Source organism: Tursiops truncatus, chromosome 2 (assembly GCF_011762595.2).
Source record: "Tursiops truncatus isolate mTurTru1 chromosome 2, mTurTru1.mat.Y, whole genome shotgun sequence".
In the NCBI taxonomy this organism is placed as follows: domain Eukaryota; kingdom Metazoa; phylum Chordata; class Mammalia; order Artiodactyla; family Delphinidae; genus Tursiops; species Tursiops truncatus.
Window position 1 is genome coordinate 99,898,911 of NC_047035.1, and position 24,648 is coordinate 99,923,558.

Below are 24,648 nucleotides of genomic sequence, written 5' to 3' on the forward strand. Positions count from 1 at the left end.
GGCTCTCCCGGCACGTTGGGAGTGCTTCCCTGTCCCGCAGAGTGTGGCAGGCCCCAAGAGGCTGCGAGGCTGCACTTCTGCAGGCACAGCTGTGCTCACCAACCTGGCCTGGACTCAGGGGCCCTCCACAGGAGGCCGAGGGCTATTCTGACAGGCTTTTTAACATAGCAGGGTGCATTCAAAGACACTGGCCTCCCACCCCATCTGCATTCACTAAGCCAACATTCACTGAGGACCTACTGTGTGCCTGCCACTGTGCTGTGGCCTCACTGCTCAAAAGTGGTTTCTGTAGGGGCAGGCTGATTCCAGATAGGCTTCTAGTAAAGAACGGCCATCACTTGTTTTTTCGGATTCCTTGTAGAAACAGAAAATCATTTTTTATAATTAATTTTTATTGGAGTATAGTTGCTTTACAGTGTTGTGTTAGTTTCTCCTGCACAGCGGAGTGAATCAGCTCTACGTATACATACATCCCCTGTTTTTTGGATTTCCTTCCCCAGAAAACCATTCTTTTGAATCTAATAACCACAGTCCACCAAGCTTATAAAAATCTTTCCACATTCCATCACATCTCATGATGCCTGTTCTTTGGTCTCCAGGGGAGCTCCGGTGTCCTGAGCCTTCTGTTTGCTCTTAATCAGGAAGATGGGCATCATGCCATAGCAGTTTGCAAACGGGAGTCGGAAAGGTAAGTGACTTTCTTAAGATCACACAGCCACACAAGCTGGAGCTAGGGTGGAAGCCCCATGCCTGAATCTAGAGGGGTCTCCACTCCGGATGCACAGGGAATCACTAGGGGAACTTTTACAACTGCCAACCCCTCAGCGGCTGCCCCCAGAGGGTCCAATTTAATTGATTTAATTGGCGGGGCCTGGGCAGTGGTAGGGGGCAGGTTAGAGCGCCCCAGGTGATGCTAATAGGCTGCAGGAGCTGAGAATCACTGTGCCAGAGCCTGTAGCACAAGCACACTGGCTCAGGCGCAGAGGAACCATCCCGGCTCTGCCACTAACTTGCTGTGTGCAAAGCCCATAACCTCTCTATTCTTCAGTTTCTTCATTTGTCAAAAGGGAGATCTCTTTCAGGGTCTCCTTCACATGTGGGATCTGTGAGTCATGGGGTAATCGGAAGACGCTTGAAGCCCTCAGCGGGGTGCGACTGCAGGAAGGGGCTTGAGGTCCTGGCCCCCCTGCCTGCGGCAAGTGGGGAGAGCGGGGCTCCTCTCCTAACGTGATTCTCAGAACTCTTCTCTGTTCTCCGTTCCCGGTGGTGAAAAGCGCGTTGCGGAACAAACAGAGCTATGCCTGTTTCCCAAATGATGAAGGTGAGTTCACCTCCTTGGGTGGTTTTTCAGTGTTTCTGAGACAGAGTTCACTTTTCTTCTGGGACCCTTTGGGGCGCACTGGGACCTTAACGGGGGAGGTTAGGGGCTGGGGAGGTGTGAGAGGCCCCTCCTCACACCACAGCACACCTAGTACTAAAGTGGAGGGGCTCAGAGAGCTCCAGAGTCGGGCGGCGGTATGGCCGAGGCGTTGAGAATAAGAGGGCGGGAGGGCTGGCCTGAGCCCCCAGGAAGTGCCCGAAGCCGCTCTCCTGGCAGGAGGGAGGCCACGCCCTTGAGCCCTGGAGGGGCAGGTGTCACTGCACCTTCGGACTGAAGTGAGGGGGAGGGGACTTCCCCGTAGAGGGACAGGCACCCCTGTCGTGAGCTGAGCCCCCGAAGGTGGTCCCGGCGTTCTCTGTCTGACTCAGAGGATGTTTTTTTCTCCTCGGCACCTGGTTCAGGGCCCCCCGGAGGATGCGTGTTGACCGGCCAACGTTCCCACTACAAATGTGGGCCCCGGAGCCAGAATTTCTTGATTCTGAAAAAGTACTTCCTGCCGGCAGCGCCTCAGGAAGTGGATCGTAAAAGTTCTTTTCCCCCGCGCTCCTCTTCGTGCGTGGGGCCTCTGCGTCCAGAGTCTGGAGCGCGAACCCGACGCGGCCAGGACAGAGCGGGAGGCCCTGAGCGGTACTGCGGGGCAGCGGCTCCCCCCGGCAGCTGTCCCAGGTTGCAGCGTCAGGGCAGTGGGTGTGGATCCGCGCCGCGACCTCAGGCGCAACAGTTAGCAGTTTCCTTCCGTTTCCTAGCTCCCAGGCTCGGAAGGAAACCCTTTCGGTGTGTGCGAGGACCTCTTCTGCTCCCTGGGGTCCAAGGAAGTGGAGCTCTGGGCCTCAGGTCACCGTGGCACTGCCGAGACTGGCTCTTCACTCGTCTTGGTCCCTGGGGGGCAGCGGCGCCATCGAGTCCGGGTGCAGCCCCCGGGTCTTCATGCCCTGTGCCTGCGGGCAGTCGTGGCCAGCCCACCCCGACGCGACTCCTCCCCCTTTGCCGAGACCACCACCCCTGTGCCCCCGTCTCAGTCGACTCCCCTCTTCAACTCAAGCCACCACTCTCATCCCCTCTTCCCTCTGGAACCACACAGATGGCTCCCTCTCCCCCGCCCCAGGGGCCTAAGACTTAACAGCTCTTTACTTGCGGAGTTGGGGTGGGTAGGTGAGAGAGTGCACCCTTTCAGAAACCCCAGAACTCTGTTTCCCAGAATGGGAAGCGGGGAAGGGGAAGGAAGAAGCTCTATTCTTCCTTTGGGCATTCAGAGCAAAAGCATTAGCGAATGCCACTTCTACCCACACCCACACGGCTGAAACCAAACCAAACCCCAAACACCGATTTTTTTGGTTTTACTAAATTGCTCACCTTGTTACATTAGCCTCATTTCACAGACAAAGAAACCAAGGCTTAAAGGGTTTAGTTACTTCAACTGCCACTTGGCCTTGGGTCACAGTTTACAGAGATACCCACCTCACCATTTGCATACTTGGTGGGACTAGTGTCAGGTGGTGGGCACTGCCCCAAACTGTGTCCACATGGCTCTAAGCAGTTACTCACCTGCTGGGACACACCCTCCATTATAACTTTAGCCACAGCCAGCAAATGGGTAGGACTTGACCAAGAGACAATTACATTCCAGCCACTGAAGACAGAACTAGCTAAGCCTCCTTCAGGAATGTATCACCATGGCTTAGGACTCTACAGCTTAGGTGTGCTTGATTTTTGATCACACTGTGCTCACAGTTTTATGTATATTATCATATCATCCCCACAAGAATTCTACTAATATCTTTACTCTCCGGATAAGGAAAAGGTTGCTAAGAGCGCTGAGTAACTTTCCCAAGTCCTGTAATAAGCAGGTTGGCTAAGTGGGATATGAGCCTGAATTTCCTAATTTTAATCCCCTGTTCTTTCCATAATGTATCAGTGAAGGTAACTGGGCAATTTCATTTTTCAGAGAAATAAAAGCAAGAGAGGGGAATGCCAATGTTCACTCCTTTCATTTGTGGTGACACACGGGTAGACCACGGGGAAAGCAATCAGACATTTCAGTCTCAGGAACTCAGTGATGGGAGAGCAGCCACGACAGTGGTTATTCCACAAAGGACCACCAGGTAGCACCATTGCACAACAGCTGCGTACCCAACAGCTCAACTCAGACCAGAATGGGAAGATGCAGCCCGGAGGAGTGGCCTGCTTTTCATTAAGTCACTCAAATGACCTGGTAAGTCGAATGAGGCTGTGTCCATGCCCAGCCATTGCTCATGCTCTCCTGATGTCCAGAGCTGCTCTGTGAATAAGGAACTCAGTCAGCTCCTGTCCATTTACTAACCCATCTGTTTAGCAAAGATATGCTTTGTACTTTGTAACTACTTAAAATATCTTGACTTTTTTTTTAAGTTTATTTTATTTATTTATACATCTATTTCTGGCTGGCTTGGGTCTTCGTTGCTGCGCACAGGCTTTCTCTAGTTGTGGTGAGTGGGGGCTACTCTTCGTTGCGGTGCATGGGCTTCTCATTGCAATGGCCTCTCTTGTTGCGGAGCACGGGCTCTAGGCACACAGGCTTCAGTAGTTGCAGCATGCGGGCTTCAGTAGTTGTGGCGTGTGGCCTCAGTTGTTGCAGTGCACGGGCTCAGTAGTTGTGGCTCGCAGGCTCTAGAGCTCAGGCTCAGTAGTTGCGGCGTACGGGCTTAGCCGTTCTGCGGCATGTGGGATCTTCCCAGACCAGGGATCGAACCTGTGTCCCCTGCAGTGGCAGGCGGATTCTTGACTGCTGCACCACCAGGGAAGTCCCAGATCTTTTAATATAATTTGATGTTTCTGAAAAGGTTGTGCTTCCTTGTCTAGAGGTGCAGGGGGCAAGGGTGAAGTTCTTTAATGGAGGTCCCTTTTGGCCTGAGGAGGTGGCGGGGAGAGGTGCTGGGTCTGGGTTGAAGGTGAAGGGGTCAGCAGTCATGCAAGGGCAGAGCCATGGTTTGACTGGATTGAGGGCCTGGCGGGCAGCTTTGTACATCTACCCATGGCCTCTGTACAGCGTCAGGGACTTGGAAAGCTTTGGAACTGGAGAGAGGAGGGGAGCGAAGTGGGTAATAAACAGCATTTCTCACACTGTTGATGGACACAGTCCTCTCCATTGCTAACCTGGTTCTTGGATTTTGGATGTTCCTAGGGTGGGCGTGGTGGGCAGGAGCCAGGAGCCCAGGAAGTCTCCAGGTTGTCTCCACATCGGCTCCAAGTGTGTCTGTCACACACTCTGCAAATGCAGGCAGTGTCAGGGCCCTGACACTCGGGAGAAACAGGAAGCTAAACCAAGGCCCCAGACTTTGAAATGTGAAGAGATGGGTCTTTCCTGACAGAGGGAAGTAATGGGGCAGGCAGAGCCTTGAGTGGTGATGTCCACACAGGGAACACACAATCCCAAGCGTGATGTGCCCAGGATTACCTTCAAAGAGCAGGCGAAGTAGGAGTCTGCTTAACAACCTCTGAGAAGTCAGAACTAGACAATGGGTCGGGATAGGGGTCAGAGAAGCACAGGCTGTAGGGCAGTGTCTGCTGCCTGTAGCCCAAGGAAGCAGATCCAGGGGCAGGATGGAGGCTGGCTTCCTACGGAGGGGCCAGGCAGGACCTCGGGCCGAGTGCTGAGTGCACCTCGGAGTGCTGATTGCTGAACTCTGACCTGTCGGCAAGGACCCACCTCAGTGAGGGAGGGCCCAGAGCTCTCAGACAGCGTTTTTTAGTTTTTATTTTCTCTGAAACCTTAGCCCTTTGTACAATGAATAGTCAGTATTGGAGAATTTGCTGGAAGGAATGTGGGGTGCTGGGCAGAGATCCTAAGCTGTGCTGAAGAAAGTATAAGGTGGTGTGACAAACTTTGTGGATTACAGCTTTTTTTTTACCAACCTCTTGTCTTATGCTGACAGGTGTCCAGTTATTTTTATAACTACCGCACAAGATCTGTAAAGAACGAAAAACGAGTATTTTTAAATGTCGTATAAAAATAATTGCTATGACTTATTTAAATATAGTTACAAAGGAACTTCATAACAGAATTTGCATTCAAGTATCGTTACTATACTATACTATAACTCAGAAAATTTTCCCTTTTGCACAGCCCTCTTATGTGGAAGCATAACGTGTCATAAGCAGTTGTTCTGTAAGAAAACATAAAAGTAGATTATCAACAAATAAGATTAATAAACACAGCATAACCTCTATACACTGTAGAAATATTTATGTTTACTTAATAATTGGGATTTAAAGGGCTTGGAATATTTTTATGTGTCTTGCATATCATTGACAACTCAAAGGGCCTTCAGGGTATTAAATCTAAATTCTAGTCTGTGTACAGATGATGCCAGCTCCCAAGTATTATGGGCTGACTTGTGACCCCCCTCCAAAATTCATATGTTGAAATCCCAATCCCCAGTACCTCGGAATGTGACTGTATTTGGAGACAGGTTCTGTACAGGGGTAATTAAGGTAAAATGAGGTCATTAGTTGAGACCGCAATCTAATATGACTGTGTTCTTATGAGACGAGGGAGTTTGGAGACAAGATACACAGAGGGAAGACCCTATGAAGACATAGGGAGAAGACAGCCATCTGCAAGCCAAGGAGAGAGGCCTCAGGAGAAACCAACCCTGCTGACACCTTGATCTTGGACTTCTAGCCTCCAGAACGGTGAGAAAATAACTTTCTGTTGTTGAAGCCCGCCCTGTCTCTGGTCCTTTGATATGACAGCTCTGGCAAATGAATACACTGAGTTACACAGACTAACGGGGAAGAAGCCGTAAGGATAGAAGAAGCTAAGATTGCTTCTTTCAGCGATAAATCTCTTTTCCCAGAATAATTTGTGCCTGTCCTCTTTTTTTTAAAAAATAAATTTATTTTACTTTTGGCTGCATTGGGTCTTCATTGCTGCACGTGGGCTTTCTCTAGGTGCGGTGAGCGGGGGCCACTCTTTGTTGCGGTGCGCGGGCTTCTCATTGCGGTGGCTTCTCTTGCTGCAGAGCACGGGCTCTAGGTGTGCAGGCTTCAGTAGTTTTGGCTCGCAGGTTCTAGAACGCAGGCTCAGTAGTTGTGGTGCACGAGCTTAGTTGCTCCTTGGCATGTGGGATTGTCCCAGACCAGGGCTCGAACCCGTGTCCCCTGCATTGGCAGGCGGATTCTTAACCACTGCACCACCAGGGAAGCCTTGTACCTGTCTTCTTAAAGGAGCTATTTTCACCAAAGAGAAAATCATGAATCTTCAAATTTCAAACATGTTCTACGTGAAACATTTGTTTCTACGTGACTGTATACGGTTTGAAAGTGACAGTCACCCTTCTGAGCGAGTCCCCTGTCTCCTAAAGAGTCATGGCCTGTGTCATGGCCTCCAGTTTGGGAAGATAAATGAGCAGACTCACCAGGTCCTGCGCCCTGTGGATCTCTGATGCATGCATCTGGGCCTGGCACAGGGAGCCCTGGGGGCTTGGGCAGGGCCAGCCAGACAGCGAGGTGAATTCCAGGCCCTGAGACCAACTGCAGCAAGCTCTGCAAAGCCCCTGAGCAGGGCAGGGCCGGAACAAATGCCAAAGGTGATCAGGGAGCACTCGCCGTGTAGGTGTTGCCTGGTCCCTGCCAGGGTCTCCCACCTAGAACTGGACACCTGGTCAGTGCTCTATTTTGAAGACAGTAGCTAACTACTGCCTAATTGTTTTAAAATAAATAGTTGGTGGACTGAGTAGTACTTTTCAAAAATTGGTTTTGTGTGGATGGGCTGGATTCTCCTAACACACAAAGAAGATTTCCTGGGGGAAAAACTCCAGAATCTATAGCTCTAGGCATATGAGGTTGACAGGCCAAGGAGAAAAATTAATTATTTTAGAGCTCTATTGTTTGGCAGTTGGCATCCTGCTGGCATCGCTGCATACAGGTACCTGAACTTTTTCTGCACTAAAACCGTATTAATTTGAAATCCAAAGAACAAAAAGAAAAGTGCTCCAACCCCCAGTGGATTTTGCATTTACCAGGTTCGGCTTATCTCAGCACTTTTATTAAACAGTAAAAAAAGGCGTCTGGTTGGTTGGGGCCTAGCAGTGGCTTTGAAATAGTCGCTATTTTTAATTAACCAAGACTGAAGTAATGAGGTTTTACTGTAATTTGGTATGATTTAATTAACTCTAACTTCTCATCAGGCCTTAAACCTCCCTGCCCCAACCAAGACAGCCCTCAGCCAATTGCTTGGATTAGGTGTTTCCCAAGACAGCGGAGCCTCTGGAAAGGCTGGCCTTGCTCTGCCCCTCAGGGCAGCAGTGGGGACCCCACTTTTGCTCAGCAGCTTATGGAGTAACCTGTTTTTCTGGGTTTTTTATTTGCCATTGCTGCCAGCTCAGCATGTCTGCAGGCTTGTCACCTTCCTCTCCCCCTGGGTCCCCTGCCACACGTGGTTCATCCACAGGCTCTGAGGCTCAGAACCGCGCTTAAGAAGGCCTCTCCTTTTCCCTCAAACTGTACCAAACCCTGTGCCATCTTTCTTCTTAAAGCCTGTCCATCTCTGTGGTCGCCCCTCCACGGTCCTAGGCTCCCTGCCCTTCTTCTTAGCCTGCTCAATCCTTTCCCTTTTCAAATGACCCTCTCATTCTTCTGCAACAACACTCCTGGAGCTGCCCAGGGCCCATCGGAGGTTGTCCTTGTTCTGCAGAGCTCCAGGAATTGGTGGGGAGGCCTTGAGGTGAGGATGAGGGGACGGAGGGGATGGAGGGAGCCTGGACAAGCCACTTGGTTCTCCCCACCTCTGCTCTGACCAGAGTGGCCCTTCTTTCTCCTGGGATTCATGCATGAAGCTTCTGGGTAATATTTGATGTGGCAACCAAAGGTGTCTGTTGCTAAAAATAAGGTAGAACACCACTGATCTGTACAATAGGACCTCCAGTTTAACAATCATGACCCCAAACCATGCAACAAAGGCAGCCTCTCTGTTCTTTTCCACTTCTCCCTCTCTCCAAAACCACTCACCCATTGGGTCTTGAGAGCATCTTGTCATTTCTCACATTCGTACCTGGAACAAAAGGCCCCTCTTCTCCGTCCTTCTAATTCCTAGTTATTGGAGGCCTAGCAGAGACCTCACCTGCCCCTGATGTGGCCGTGTCTGCCCTGACCGCTGGGGCTGGAAGGCTCTCTCTCATCCCGCAGGCCCCTGCTCCTCTCCCTGGCCACAGCTGAATGGACCAGGGGACCCTTCACGGGCCTCTGGGGCCTGGCACAGAAACACGTGCCTGCCGGAGAGTGTGGGGTGGAGAACTGAGACTGAGCCATTAGGTGAGCGTGACTGATGCCTGGGCAGAGGGACCACGTGGAGTCCGGAGCCACTTGTCAGTCAAAATTGGGAGATGGGGGTACAGAGGCTGTGGGTAAACTGAGAGAGGTAGAGAGCAGAGGCAGGAGAGTGAGGAGGATAGATGGGGTGGGAGGCAGAGAGAGAGAGAGAGAGACCCGATTCTTGTCCTCATTTGTGAGACCCCCAAGGAGGTCTCGCAGCAAACCTTCCCTTTACTGGAGCCCACTTGCTGGGGCCTCTGTTCCTGCCAACAGAAGAGCTAGTTCACATCTCCTGGACTGGACGTTGAGCGCCTCAAGGGCAGATGTTGTGTCTCATTCAGCTTTTATTCCCCGCAGCACATACCACAGGAGCACGGCAGGGAGCGTGCATATGGGAACCAGCGCTACCTGCCTGCCTCGAAAACTCGGCGTGTTTGAGCTTTAACGCTGAGTGTGTGCAACCCAAGCCTGGGTAAGGAGTTATTCAAAACCCATGGGCACTTCACACCCACCAGGAGGGCCATAATCAAAAAGACGACAGTAACAAGTGTTGTTAAGGATGTGGAGAGATCAGAACCCTCATACGCTGCACCAGCTGTGGGAAACAGTCTGGCAGTTACTCAAAATGTTAAACATGGAGTCATCGTATGACCCAGCAGTTGTACTCAAGAAAAATGAAAACATCCATCCATCCAAAAATTTGTACATGGATATGCATAGCACCATTATTTATAATGGCCCAAAATTAGAAACAACCCAAATGTCCATCAGCTGACGAATGAATAAACAAAATGTGGTCTGTCCATACAATGGCTTATTATTTCAGAATAAAAAGGGATGAAGTACCGATACATACTACAACATGGATGGACCTTGAAAACACTGAGCTAAGTGACTATGCCAGTCGCAAAAGACCACACTTGATTCCATTTATATGAAATGTCTAGAATAGAAAAATCCATAGAGATAGAAAGTAGATTAGTGGTTGCCAGGACCTGGGGTTAGGGGAGAATGGGGAGTGACTGCTAATGGGAATGGGCTTTCTTTTGCGGGGGATGAAAATGTTCTGGAATTAGACAGTGATGATGGTTTCACAACCTTGTGAATATACTAGAAATGCACTGAATTGTACATTTTAAAATGGTGAATTTTATAGTGTGTGAATTATATCTCAATTAAGAAAAAAACATGGGCAGCCCTAACGATTGAATATCTAAGCACTAAGCAGCAGTGATGGCTAATATGTTCCAAAGAGAGACAACCAGACATGCGCCTCCTTTGGAAGAAGGAGGCTCCACCACCTGTGAAGGAGCTTTGCCCAAAAAAAAAAAAAAAAAAAAAAAAAAAAAGGGAACCTGAGTCCAGTCAAGCCCGTAGCTCCAACACAAACTTGCAGGAAATAGAGAGGCAGAGGAACGTGTAAAATGACACCACGGGGAAGTAGTCCAGACTGCAGGAAACTGTATTGGACAAACAACTCAGTTACTTCAACAAATGAATTCCAAAGGAGAAAAGAAAAAGAGACCATGGGGGAACACACACATTAAAAGAGACAAATCAACCAATTGCTCTGTGTGGAAGTTACCTGATCCTGAGTCAAATAACCTGTTTAAAAGAATTAGGGCATTTGACACTTTGGAAATTTGAACACTGACTGGATATTTGATAATATTGAGGCATTATTATTCTTCAGATTTTTTCCCAGCTTTATTGAGATATAATTGGCATATAACACTGTAAATTTAAGCTGTGCAGAGTTGATTTGATACACTTACATATTGCAATGTGATTACCACCATAGTGTTAGCTAACACCTCCATCATGTCTTATGATTGCCATTGCTTGTTTGTCTTGAGAACATTTACAATCTACTCTCTTAGTAGCTTTCAAGTATATAGTACAGTATTGTTATCTATAGTCACGATGCAGTGTGTTAGATCCCCAGAACTTATCCATTTTCTAACCGGAAGTTTGTACACTTTGACCAGCAACTCCCCATCTCCCCTGCCCCCAGCACCTGGTAACCACCATTCAGCTCTCTGCTTCTACAAGTTTGGTCTTTTTAGATTCCACATATAAGTAAAATCTCACAGTATTTCTCTTTCTCTGTCTGACTTGTTTCACTCAGCATAATGCCCTCAAGGTCCATCCCTATTGTCCCAAATGGCAAGAGTTCCTTCTTCCTATGGCTGAATAATATTCCATTGTATAAATATACCACCTCTGGGGCTTCCCTGGTGGCACAGTGGTTAAGAATCCGCCTGCCAATGCAGGGGACACAGTTTCAAGCCCTGGTCTCGGAAGATCCCACATGCCGTGGAGCAACTAAGCCCCTGCGCCACAACTACTGAGCCTGTGCTCTAGAGCCCGCCAGCCACAACTACTGAAGCCCGTGCGCCTAGAGCCCATGCTCTGCAGCAAGAGAAGCCACTGCAATGAGAACCCCGCGCACCACAACGAAGAGTAGCCCCTCCTCACCGCAACTAGAGAAAGCCCGCGTGCAGCAATGAAGACCCAACGCAGCCAAAAATAAATAAATAAAATAAGTTTATAAAAATAAAATATACTACATCTTCTTTATTCATTCATCAACAGATATTTAGGTTGTTTCCATGTCTTGGCTGTTCTGAGTAATACTGTAATGAACATGGGAGTGCAGATATCTCTTTGAAATTCTAACTTCATTCCCTTTGGATATATAGCCAGAAGCGGGCTTGCTAGATCATATGGTAGTTCTATTTTTAATCTTTTGAGGAACCTCCATACTGTTTTCCATAGTGACTGCACCAATTTACATTCTCACCAACAGTGCACAAGGTCTTTTTTCCACATCCTTGCTAACACTTATCGCTTGTCTTTTTTTTTAATGTAGATTTTATAAATTAATTATTTTTCTTTTTTAAAAATTTATTTAATTTTTTTTATACAGCAGATTCTTATTAGTCATCCATTTTATACACATCAGTGTATACATGTCAATCCCAATCTCCCAGTTCATCACACCATCACCCTCCCCCCTGCCACTTTCCCCCCTTGGTGTCCATACGTTTGTTCTCTACATCTGTGTCTCAATTTCTGCCCTGCAAACTGGTTCATCTGTACCATTTTTCTAGGTTCCACATATATGTGTTAATATACAATATTTGTTTTTCTCTTTCTGACTTACTTCACTCTGTATGACAGTCTCTAGATCCATCCACGTCTCTACAGATGACTCAATTTTGCTCCTTTTTATGGCTGAGTAATATTCCATTATATATATGTACCACAACTTCTTTATCCTTTTATCTGTCGATGGGCATTTAGGTTGCTTCCATGACCTGGCTATTGTAAATAGTGCTGCAATGAACATGGGGGTGCATGTGTCTTTTTGAATTATGGTTTTCTCTGGGTATATGCCCAGTAGTGGGATTGCTGGATCATATATGGTAATTCTATTTTTAGTTTTCTGAGGAACCTCCACACTGTTGGCCGCACCACGTGGCATGTGGTATCTTAGTTCCCCGACCAGGGATCAAACCTGGGCTCCCTGCAGTGGAAGCACAGAGTCTTAACCACTGGACCACCAGGGAAGTCCCATTATCTCTCGTCTTTTTTGATAAAAGCCAGTCTGACAGGCGCGAGGTGATACCTCATTGTGGTTTTGATTTGCATTTCCCTGATGATTAGTGATGTTGAGCATCTTTTCATGTACCTGTTGGAATTTGCATGTCTTCTTTGGAAAAATGTCTATTTAGGTCCTCTGCCCATTTTTTAATCATATTGTTCTTTTGCTATTGAGCTGTATGAGTTATTTATATATTTTGGATATTAACCCCTTATCCAATAGATGGTTTTTATAAACATTTTCTCTCATTCCATAGGTTGCCTTTGATTTTGTTGATATATTTTTTTTGCTGGTTAGAAGCTTTTTAGTTTGATGGAGTCCCACTTACTGATGTTTGTTTTTGTTGTTTGTACTTTTGGTGTTGTATCAAAAAAACTGTTGCTAAGACACATGTCAAGGAACTTTTCCCCTATGTTTTCTTCTAGGAGTTTCACAGTTTCAGGTCTTACATTTAAGTCTGTAATCCATTTTGAGTTAATTTTTTTGTGAGTGGTATAAGATAGGGGTTCTGTGTGTGGTTATCCAGTTGTCCTAACACTATTTATTGAAGAAACTCTTATTTCACCATTGAGTATTCTTGGCTCCTTTGTCAAATATTAGTTGATTGTATGTGCATGAGCTTATTTCCATGCTCCTGATTCTGTTCCATTGGTCTATGTGTCTGTTTTTATGCCAGTACCATAGTGCTTTGATTAATATAGCTTTGTAATATAGTTTTAAATCAGTTGCTACCTCCAGCTTTGTTCTTCTTGATCAGGATTGTTTTGGCTATTCTGTCTTTTGTCAAATTTTAGGATTTTTTAAGAATGTCTGTGAAAAATGCCATTAGAATTTTGATATAGATTGCACTGAATCTTTTCAGATTTGTTAATAATATTTTGGGTTGTGTTGTTTTTTTTTTGTTGTTTGTTTGTTTTAAAGAGTCCTTGTCTTTTAGAATTGCTGAGATATTTATAGGAAAAAAATATGATACTTGGGATTTATTTCCAAATAATTAAGAGGAGGGGAAATGAGTGGAGGTATAGATAAAATGAGATTGGCCATAAGTAGACAGTTGTTGAAGCTGGGTGACAGGTATATGGGCGTTCATTATATGTTCCTACTTTTGTATGTTTGAAAATTTCCATATTTCCATATTTATTTTTTATTTAAAAATAAACAAGAAGAATTGAAAGAGAAAAACCATGGTAAAGTAGTTGTTGAAGCCTGACATCTGTCAAAGATTGACTGCCAGCCTGGCTTTGACTGGTCTGCTGGCTGAACCTGAGTGTCTCCACCCTCGTTCCCTCCCTCACTGCCCCAAGGGCCCTTCCCAGGAGGGAGCACTCTCAGTGGCCTGTGGACTCCCGTGGACCCAGGTGGGAAGAGCAGGTGATCACATGAGGCCACCACTGTTGTGGAACATATAATGATTCTATGCTATGGCCCTCCCGTAATCAGAACACTTGAGAAAGCAAAGAGCTGAGGTGTGTGAGGAGGAGGAAAGGGAGGAAACCTTGGATCAGAGGTTGGGGAAAATTCTAGTCAACGGAGTGAGTTGAACTAGAGCGACAGATAAATCCTGCAAACCATCTTTGAATGCATTTCTTTTTTTTTTTTTTTTTGGTGTACGTGGGCCTCTCACTGTTGTGGCCTCTCCCGTTGCGGAGCACAGGCTCCGGAAGCACAGGCTCAGCGGCCATGGCTCACGGGCCCAGCCGCTCTGCGGCATGTGGGATCTTCCCAGACCAGGGCACGAACCCGTGTCCTCTGCATCAGCAGGCGGACTCTCAACCACTGCGCCACCAGGGAAGCCCTGAATGCATTTCTTAATGAAAATTAAAAACCCTGCAGGCGGATGTACTTCTCCTTTGCTTGAAGATGACCACTTTGGAAATGACTGGTGCCTCATTGGAAGGTCAGTTGCAGGCTGGCTGTTTCAGAACAGAGAACACATTTCCTATGGAAGCAATGTTATATGTGGTGTTGGGTTCCCAAGTTCTCCCTTAATCTTTAAAATTTTATATAATCTTTAAAAAATGTGAATCACTATGTTGTACACCTGAAATTTATATACTACTGTAAATCAACTATACCTCAATAAAAAAAAAGGAGCCAAGATATCTGAAAGACTAGACACTTATCCTTAAAAACAAATTGATTTGTGTTCCTCACCATATGTTGAATGGGAGTTTGTAAGGAAAAGCAATTCAATTATTTAACAAAAAGAAGCTACAATTATTTGGTTACATCTGAGTGTTATTTGTGAAACTTCAATGAAGTTGTCTTACCAACTTAAGGAAAATTAAAAACTTCAAGTGAAAAAATAAAGTTTACTCAGCTAGTTTAAATGCTGAGCATTTGCACCTGAAGTAGTGAAGACAAATTTCAAGGTTTGGAAAGTTAGAAAACACTTGTGTTACACGTCAGGTTAGCAGACATGTGCCTGGCAGCCCTCAGGAACTCTTAGTGGGATTCAGAGGAGGGAGAGAGTCCTTCCAGTTAGGAAACCAGGGAAGCAGTGAGATTTGAGCTGGGCTTAGAGTGGATACATTTCAGGGGCAGAGCAATCCCTCTGTCTTCCTTCCTCATCTTTGTTAGGAAAAATTCTGAAGTGTGCTTTAGGGCAATTCCCAAATTAGCCTTGAATCAGGCCCAGTGAGTTATGAGGAAGTGTTAGGAGCAAGGCCAAATGTATCTGAAGCAGACAGAAATGTGCTCAGGATGTGCTGAATTGATAACCACACCTCCAGGCCTTCAGGATGATTCCAGCTGACCATCGCCACCCCACACTCCTCCATCAGAGTCCAGGCCCACAGTTCCTGACCTCTTTCTCACTTCCACTTCTGTCAAAACTGCAGGGTTAGATTGGCTCTTATCTTTGTTTTTGTTATGATGTTCCAAACACAGCCTTCCTCAAGTGATCTTTTCCACCAGGCCCATAACTTCTTCCTGAAACTAGCATCGAGAATGCAAATACCAGATCCATCAGGCAGGTTCAAAAAATAGGTCTCAGATGGCTTCCTTATTTCAGGAAGCATTGGATTAATGATTTCCACTCAGGAAAATATTATGCTGGAGTCCATTCCTGCTTCTAGTCCCCAAGTGAACTCCAGGAAAAAGCAAACGAAAAGCAGTCTTAGTGCATGAAGATCAAAGGATGAAAGGGCCTCATTTTCCCTAGCATGAAACTTCAATAGTTAAAGTAATAAAGAGAATAGATTCTCTTGACTCCCCCCTTTCCACTCCCATAACAGCCAGGAACTCATTCCTCATTTGCTTCTCAGCCATCAGCTGTCCCCTATCAGTTATCTATTGCAACAATAATGCTGTGTAACAAAATCTCCCAATTTTAGTAGCTTCAAACAACAACGTTTCTTATTGCTCATGTGACTGTAGGTTGGATGGGTGGTTCTGATGATTTGGACCAGGCTTGGCTTAACTCAGCTGGGCTTACTCTGGGGTCAGTTGGTGGCTGAGCTGGAAGCTGGTCGATCAAGCATGGCCTCAGGTGGGATGAATCAGTTCTCCTCCTCAGACTAGCCCAGGCTTGTTCTCTCTCGCTCTAGCTGGACTGCCCTCATGGCTGAAGCAGGGGTCCTAAGTGAAGAGCAGAAGCACTCAAGACCCCCAGAGGCCTGGATTTGAAATGGCATAATTCTGCTACACTGTGTTGGCCCAAAGCAAGTCACGAGTCCAGCTCCGATTCCGGGGGTGAGAAAGGACACTCCGCCTCATAATGGGAGGAGTCGTGAAGTCATGTAGGCAGGGGGATGCCTACGGGGGGCCATTAACTGTGGCCATGAGTGCCAGCAATCTATCAGAACTGCCAACATGATTTTTCTTTTAATTGTGGACTTAGTCCAATTTCATACATTAATGAAACGTTCAGATTCTACTTCCAAATTCCTAATTCTTAGGGAACCGGGAAACTGTCAACCTTCTCTAATCCTTCTTCATGTGACACACATTTCCAGAGCATCCACTGTGCCCAGCCCCTTGCTCAGTAGGTCCTGGGGAAATACAGGAAAATGACCCCTCTCTGTCCCCCGGATGCTCCGCCCAGTGGGAGAATCGAACCATGAACAGGGAGAGGAGGCGCCATTCAGCTGCTGTGGGAATCCCTGGGGGAGTGATATTTGGTCTTGAGTTCGAGTTTTCCAGAAACAGAAGGAAGGGGAGTTTAGTCCAGAGGCCTTGAAGCTGTAAAGATGGTCGTGTTTTCAGGAAAGAGAGCTGCTTGCAGGGAAGGGCAGACCGGGGTTGCAAAGGGGCTTATCAGCCCTTCCTTATTCTGAAGGGTACAGGAAACCACTGCAGGGCTTGAGCTGGACTCATGTGCCAGGTTTGCTTTCAGAAAGATCTCTGGGGAAGCAGGGAGGTGGAGGGAGAGCAGAAGACGGGGAGACAGGTTGCCAGACTATTTCCATTCCAAATCTGTCCTTTCAAGTTGAAGTTTCTATGATGCCCACCTGCTGGCTGAACTGGAGAGCCTCTCTGGAGCAGCTCAGAATTACACAAGCCTGTGTGCAGTGGGGGCAGGGTCGGGAAGCTTTGCCCTTCTCTGCTCTTGGCCAACTTCATAACAGGTTAGCTTTTAAACTTGTGGCTCATTCCAGACACTGTGCCTCTGGCCCTGGAAAGAACTCACCTTTCCTGATCCTGTGTAACATTTCCACTTTCTGGGAAACACACCCTGTGTGTGATTAGGTGAGGGAGGCGCATACAAATCCTTTAATGTCTTAAACCTTCCTTCTCTGCGTTTATCTTACAAAGGCTCCATCCCTGGAGAATTACCAGCTGCAGTTTTATTCTGCTGATGCCTAGTTCAACTCCTGAGCTTTCAGATCCCCAGCTCGTCTCCCATCACAACTGGGTTGTCACAAAACTCATGGGAAAGCATGGCAGGCAGAAGAGTGGCCCCAAGACGTCCATGTCCTGATCCCCAGAACCTGTGAATGAGTTGTTACAGGCGAAGGGAAATTAAGGTTGCTGATCAGCTGACCTTAAGACGGGAAGTTAGCCTGGATTACCCAGATGGGCTCAATGTAGTCATTAAGGTCTTTAAAAGGGGAAGAGGGAGGCAGAAGCGAGCTCAGAGCGGGGCAGGGTGAGATCTCCGCCTGACGTTGCTGGCCTTCGAGACGGGGGAAGAGGGCCATGAGCCGGGAACGTGGTGGCCTCTGGAAGCTGGAAAGGGCACGGAAATGGATTCTCCCCTGGAGCTTCCAGAAAGGAACACAGCCCTGCCAACCCCTTGATTTTAGCCCGGTGAGACCCACGTCGGACTTCTGAACCACAGAACTGTCAGGTAATAAGTTTACGTTGTTTGAGCTGATTTGTTACGGCGGCAGTAGGAAACCAATGCAGGACATGTGAGTGGACAGTGGCTTCCTTGAGGACAGGGGTTTCTGTTACATCCCCCACATCCAGAACATGCTGTCGCAGGCCCAGTGCTCAGAAAGGATTTTCAGAAGGGGTAGGAGTGATGGGAGGAGTGGGCACCTGGTCTCTCCAAGCCCCCATCTGGCTGTGTGACCATGGTGAGTCCCCTCACCTTCCGGTGACTCAGTTTCCACGTCTCTTAAGTAAGGAAGTCAGGGCTAATGACCTCCAAGGTTTTGGAGACTTTTTTTTTTAAGAAGATGTTGGGGGTAGGAGTTTATTAATTAATTAACTTATTTTTGCTGTGTTGCATCTTCGTTTCTGTGCTGAGGGCTTTCTCTAGTTGTGGCAAGCGGAGGCCACTCTTCATCGCGGTGCGCGGGCCTCTCACTGTCGCGGCCTCTCTTGCTGCGGAGCACAGGCTCCAGACGCGCAGGCTCAGTAGTTGTGGCTCACGGGCCTAGTTGCTCCGCGGCATGTGGGATCCTCCCAGACCAGGGCTCGAACCCGTGTCCCTTGCATTAACAGGCAGATTCTCAACCACTGCGCCACCAGGGAAGCCCGGTTTTGGAGACTTTTGAGTTGACCTGCAGATATGTCCCTTACTTCCTTTTCTCTCCTGGCAGCCACCACTGGATGACTCTCTCTCCTCCCACTGGTCTCACCCATAAAGTCTGATACTATCCTTCTCAATGAGTCAGCGCCTGAGGCCTTCATCAACTCTGTTCTCACCACCCTCTCTGGGGTCCCCTGTGCTTCCTTGTCCCTCAGGGGTGCCCTGCCCACAGGTTCAATTTGGAGATGATGGTAGACATAGCTGCCCAGACCCCCCTCGTCCTCCAAACCCTGAGAAACCACCTTGCCCATTCTCAGCCGTGGAAGGTGGCATGGAGTCTTGTTTCACAGTTTTGCTTAGGATCGGTGCCTGGGACATCCCCCTGACGTGTAGTGCTTTGGGTTTGAATTGTGCATTTCCTCAGAGCAGTGTGTGGCCTTGGAGCCTGTCTTTCCTATTCAGTGACAGGGGACAGTCGCTGGATCAATGGGAAGGAAAATGAAGCTCTGTGTTCTTATCTGCTATGAGAGCCATGTCCCAAGAGTAGGATGACACTCATGGTGACATCTGTTTTCCTGACTCTCCTACCCCTGTTTACAGAGAGTGATGATATGTCTAAGTGCAGATTCAACTTAGAGGAATCTTTTTCATTTAATAAAGAACTGAACCAAATTACAGCATGCTACCTCCAGGTGACGGTCAGATCTGCCATTCTCGAATGGTCTAAACTTGTTTTGGGTTATAAATGTTCTTAGAGCCCGAGTTCTCTTCTCTGACCACCCATTAGAATCACTCAGGGAGTGTTTAAAAATCCAAGCCCAGCTGCACCTCAGAGCCATTGAATCACCGGGTTAAATTTATTTGGTTTATAAGTGACTCCACTTTTCCAGATTCTGATGTGCAGTCAGGTGGGGGAACCACTGCCTTAGATGACAGTATTTACTTCTGTTCTCCCCTTTGCTGTTTACAAAAACAAGTTTACTCAATGGACACCTCTTACAGCAATGGATCGTGACTGTTTACTAGTACAGTTCACTTGATATGGAAGAAAAACCAAAAAACAAGTTTACTTAACAATGACTCCAAAGAGCAACAACGTCCATGTGCGCTTGATTGTTAAACAAGAAGATGCTCTGTGTAACCGACCCTGGACCCCCTCTTAGTGCCAAACAGTACTTACAGGTAGTCTTGGGATCTCAGCCCTGGGCCTTCTAGCCAGCTGAGCATCCAAAGTCTTCCAGAAGTTTGTGGATAAGACTCCTATGGGCTCCCTTAGCTGTCTCTCTTCTAAGAGCCCAAAGGAAAAAAAAAAAAGCTGGCACCTCTGCTGACCTCTTAGGCCCTGATCCAGAAAACCTGCTCTCCATGCAGTTGCCTCTCCCACCCATTCCTCCACTTCCTCCTGGCTCCCTCATGCTTTGCTCACAGACTTTCAGCCCTAGTGCATCTGTGAGGTATAATCCTCCCTGAGCCCCCCTTGCTCTATGGACCAAGCCTTTGGAGCGCACCCTTTGACCCAGCCCCTGACACTGCTCTTAAACTCACTGCGTGCTCCCCACCCACTCAGCAAGGGAGCCTGGGACCTACAGGCGTGGCTGCGAAGCTCACGGTGCCCAGCCTCGGTGTGTTGGGGGCAGCAGGCCAGGACCAGGGCTTATGGAGGCCTGATGGTTACAGGTCTCACCTGGACCAGCAACGCCCTATAGGGACAGGCTCTTGGGAGCATGGGCGTCTGGGTCACACCTGGAGCATGGGAACATGCTGGCATCAGTGAGCCAACAAATGCAACTCATCTGAAGTGACTATTAATGGCTGAGACGGCGCTGAGGACAGGCAGTGGGACTGCAGCCCAGGATGTAAGGGGGAAGGGTCAAGAATCTGGTCTTGGGTGCTGAAGTCTAGGCAGGGAGGGGGCCCCGGCAGGCACTGTGGCACCCGAGGTGATTCCTGCTACCTACAACCCCCCTCCCCACCGTGACAGTCTTTCACGCTGCAGACCCTATATGGCTTCCCTGCCTCAATCAGAGATGTAAGCCTCAGCCCGTGAAGGGCAGGCTCAGCTGGTATGTCCTCCTCAGAGAGTAAGTCTGAGCCAGTTCCCGCTGGTGCCCCTCACTTCTCTGGTGAGCAGGAATCCAGTCACCCAGCGGCATGTCTTTCCTGAGTAAAATCTCCCAAGGCTAACTGTTCACAATCTGAAGAGAGGAACGTTCCATTCTCAAAGAAAAGAGAAACATCCTTTCCTCCAAAGAGCCCCTAACAGCCAGCTGCTAACTAGGTATCACTTGAAATTCATAGACACCAGTTCCCATAGCAACCCCAGGGAACTACCCCAGCCTGCCCTTGATACAAACGGCTTTAGCAAGGGGTTTCGAAAGAATCAGATATTTTAGACACAAGTTTTAAACACAGTTTCTAGGTAGACATCAAGGGGTTCCTCACCTGAGGTAATTTGATGAGAAAGTCACTGGTCGGTTCAGTCAATGAAAACAACTCTGATGTGATCGATGGCTGGGAGCAGTAGGGCAGTTGGTGGAAAGGCAGAGACTGCATCCCATGGCGAAGGGGACATCCCTAGGCTTAGCATCATGTTTGAAATCCTTGGACAGCCTTCCGTGTGCAGTGCTGTTTGGAAATGATGCCAGAAACCAGAGAAGCAGGTGCACAATGATGGCAGCACTGGTGTGAGACCTCCACCAGCCTGCGTTGCACAGTAAACCCACGTCTGCACTTAGCCCCTCAATTCGGCCACCTTGGTGCTTTCTGATGAGGACAGCCCTCTCCTCTGCTCTCTCTTGGGCGCTGCAGAGGGTGAGTATGAGTCTCCCCAGGCCTTCTTCTCTGAGGACGGGTTGTCTGGCCCCCTAGAGTGAATTCTCCAGGCACACAGGGCTTCTTGGAGAAACGGGCTGGGATTTTAGGACTGAGAAAGGGAAAGAACAAAATAAGCCAGGACTAGTTTGTGGTGCCAGAAAGTAGGGAAGTGCTGGAAGCATGATGAGGACATGTCCAAGGATCACAGGAGCCAGCTTGAAAGGACTCTCAACAGCCCAAACTGGGGAATCTGAGCAACAAAATAAATAAGGATAACAGTGGATCACGACCCCTAGAGTAAAATGAGTGTATTTTGCTAAGTGAAAGAAGCCAGTTCCCCAAAGCTACATATTGCATGAATCCACTTACGTGACATCCTAGAAAAGAAAAAATCATAGGGATGGAAAGAAGACTGGTGTTTGCCAGAAATAGGGGTTGATCACAAAAGGGCAGCATGAGGGAATTTTGGAGGGTGATGTGACTGTTTCGTGGCTGTGATGGTGGATATATGAGTCTATATATTTGTCAAAACCCACAGAACTGCAAACCTGAAAGAGTGAATTCTACTGTATGTAAATTAAAAAAAAATTAACCAGGACGGTGTGTGTTCCCCTGAATAGAAAACAAGTTGTTACAAATGAACCTAACCATGTATAACCTGACCACACTGAAGGAAGTGGGGAAGAACAGGCCCAACCTAAGTACCTTGGGGAAAAAAAAAGGTTTTGACTTTTGCTACTGTCAGATCTAAGTATCTAAAGATAAAAAGAATGCACACAAATACAGTACTTCTAGTAAATTTGTTTGTCACAGGAGTATGGGTTATCAATTCTGAAACTACTTTGTTCAGTAGGGCTGAACAAATAAATAAATACATTGTAGCTGTTGAGAGCCAGGTTTCTCACTGTCAGAGAAGGAAGTTACAAATAAGAAAAGGGAGAGGCTAGAAAGAACCCTGTGGTGTTGGATTGGAATATGAGATTTCACTATGAAGTATGTTCACATATATGTGTGTCATATATATCATACACATCATATGTATACAGACAGGTAGGTAGGTACAGAAATATGGACATGCATGCGTGAGTTAATATATAACATGTATATGTTCTGGTCTCTGAGAGGGCCTAGAAGCAATGACACCAGTGACAATAAGCTCCCCTAGTGCCCATATCTTCATTTCTAAATAAAAAGAGCCAGGTTTTTTGTAAAAGTAGTTGATTCCTGGTCTTGGGCAGGGAAAATATAAGAAGAGCCTAGAGCATCTTGAGGTGACAGAAAGTAAGGAAGTGCACAAAAAGGACAGGAACATGTTAAAATCAAGCAGGAGACAACCTGAAGGGGCTCCCAGTGACCAAGGTTGGAACAATTTGAGTAACAAAATAAATAATGATAACATTAGAGTATAACCCATAGAATAAAATAGATATACGCATTCATACTCTTATAAGCAAAGAAGCAAATGGGTGAGAAAGGACAGCTCTCCTGTAGAGAAAATTTCAATTACTTATAATAAATAATAATGAGGGAATTGTATAGTAGTAATAATAATTATTAATGAGGGGAATATAAAATCACCATTAGACAAACAGCATAGCAAAAGTTATTGCAGGCATGATTCACTAATGGAAATTAAAATTGGTGGGCAAAATTTGAAGTGAAACAGGATATGTGCATAGCCTCAAAGTAGTTCCCTCAAGATATTTAATAACTACAAAATGAAAAATAGTAACTTCACAGTGGAGAAACCCAGCAGACACCACCTTAACCAAATGATCAAGGTTAACATCACCAAGAAGAAGATATAGTGGCATCATATCCCCCTGACATAGTGCACTGAGGGCCCATCTCCTTTGTGCTAGTGCTGGCCAAAATGGATAACTTCAATCCGATCATGAGAAAACATCAGATAATCCCCAAATGGGGCACATTCTACACAATAACTGACTAGAAGTATTCAAAAGTGTCAAAATCATGAGATCAGGAAAGACTGGGGAACCATCACAGATTGCAGGAGACCAAGGAGACACAGCTAAATGCAATGTGGCATCCTGAAGGATGCTCGAGAGGCAAAAGGACAGTAAATAGTTAGAGACAATTAGTAAAAATTTAATAAGGTCTGTAAAGTATAGTAATATTGTATCCATGTTAATTTTCTGATTTTCATAAATGTACTATGGGTAAAGTAAGATGTTAACATTTGGGAGATTTGGGTGAAGGATTATGGGAATTCTTCCCCACCCCCAGCTTTACTGAGATATAATTGACTTATAATATTGTGTAAGTTGAAGGTATATGATGTGATGATTTGATGCACTTTTATAACACAAAATGATTACCACGATAGGGTTAGTTAACACATCCGTCACCTCTCATAATTACTTTTTTTGTGTGTGTGCGTGGGACTTATAAGATCTACTCTCTTAGAACTTTCAAGTATATAATACAGTATTGATAGCTATAGTCACTAGGCTGTGCATCTTAGATCCCCAGAACTTATTCATTTTCTAACTGGAAATTTTTAGCTTCCAACTATCTCCCCGCTTCCCCAATGCCCAGCCTCTAGCAGCCACCATACTACTTTCTGTTTCTATGAGTTTGGCTTTTTTAGATTCTAGATATAAGTGAGATCATATAATATTTCTCTTTTTCTATCTGACTTATTTCACTTAGCGCAATGACCTCAAGGTCCATTCGTGTTATTGCAAATGGTAAGATTCCTTCTTTCTCAAGGCTGAACAATATTCCATTGTATGTATACACACACACACACACACACACACCCCACATCTTTTTTTTTTTTTTTTTTTTTTTTTGCGGTACGCGGGCATCTCACTGTTGTGGCCTCTCCCGTTGTGGAGCACAGGCTCCGGACACGGATGCGCAGGCTCAGCGGCCATGGCTCACAGGCCCAGCCACTCCGCGGCATGTGGAATCTTCCCGGACCGGGGCACGAACCCGCATGCCCTGCATCGGCAGGCGGACTCTCAACCACTGCGCCACCAGGGAAGCCCTACCACATCTTCTTTATCCATTCATCCATCAACAGACCCTTAAGTTGTTTTCCTATCTTGGCTATTGTGAATAATACCGCAATGAATGTGCGAGTGCAGATATCTCTTTAAGATCCTGATTTCATTTCCTTTGAATATATACCTAGAAGTAGAATTGCTGGATCATATGGTAGTTCTACTTATAATTTTTTGAGGCTGCACCAATTTTCATTCCCACCGACAGTGCACAAAGATTTTCTTTTCTCTACGTCCTCTCCAAATCTTATCTCTTGTCTTTTTGATGGTAGCCATTCTAACAAGCGTGAGGTGATATCTCATTGTAGTATTTTTTTTAATTGAAGTATAGTTGATTTACAATTTTGTGCCAATCTCTGCTGTACAACAAAGTGACTCAGTTATACACATATAGACATTCTTTTTTAAAAAATATTCTTTTCCATTATGGTTTATCACAAGATATTGAATATAGTTCCCTGTGCTATACAGAAGGACCTTGTTTATCCATCCTGTACATAATAGTTTACATCTGCTAATTCCACACTCCCAGTCCTTCCTTCCCCTACCCCCCCTGCACATTGGCAACAGCAAGTCTGTTCTCTGTGAGTCTGTTTCTGTTTTGTAG

General features: G+C 46.6%; 1 protein-coding gene across 2 annotated transcripts in view; it reads left to right on the forward strand.

The window, feature by feature from the left end:
• Nucleotides 1-14,371, forward strand: part of LOC109552703 (uncharacterized) — a 16,953-nt gene extending 2,582 nt beyond the window's left edge. For both annotated transcript variants that reach the window (XM_033851735.2, XM_033851736.2), the window contains exons 3-7: nucleotides 600-688; nucleotides 1,275-1,321; nucleotides 1,783-3,593; nucleotides 5,907-6,052; nucleotides 9,029-14,371. In XM_033851735.2, the coding sequence (XP_033707626.1) occupies nucleotides 600-688; nucleotides 1,275-1,321; nucleotides 1,783-2,501 (855 nt within the window). In that variant the 3' untranslated portion in view covers nucleotides 2,502-3,593; nucleotides 5,907-6,052; nucleotides 9,029-14,371. The remainder of the gene's footprint in view (nucleotides 1-599; nucleotides 689-1,274; nucleotides 1,322-1,782; nucleotides 3,594-5,906; nucleotides 6,053-9,028) is intronic.
• The last annotated feature ends 10,277 nt before the right edge of the window (nucleotides 14,372-24,648 follow it).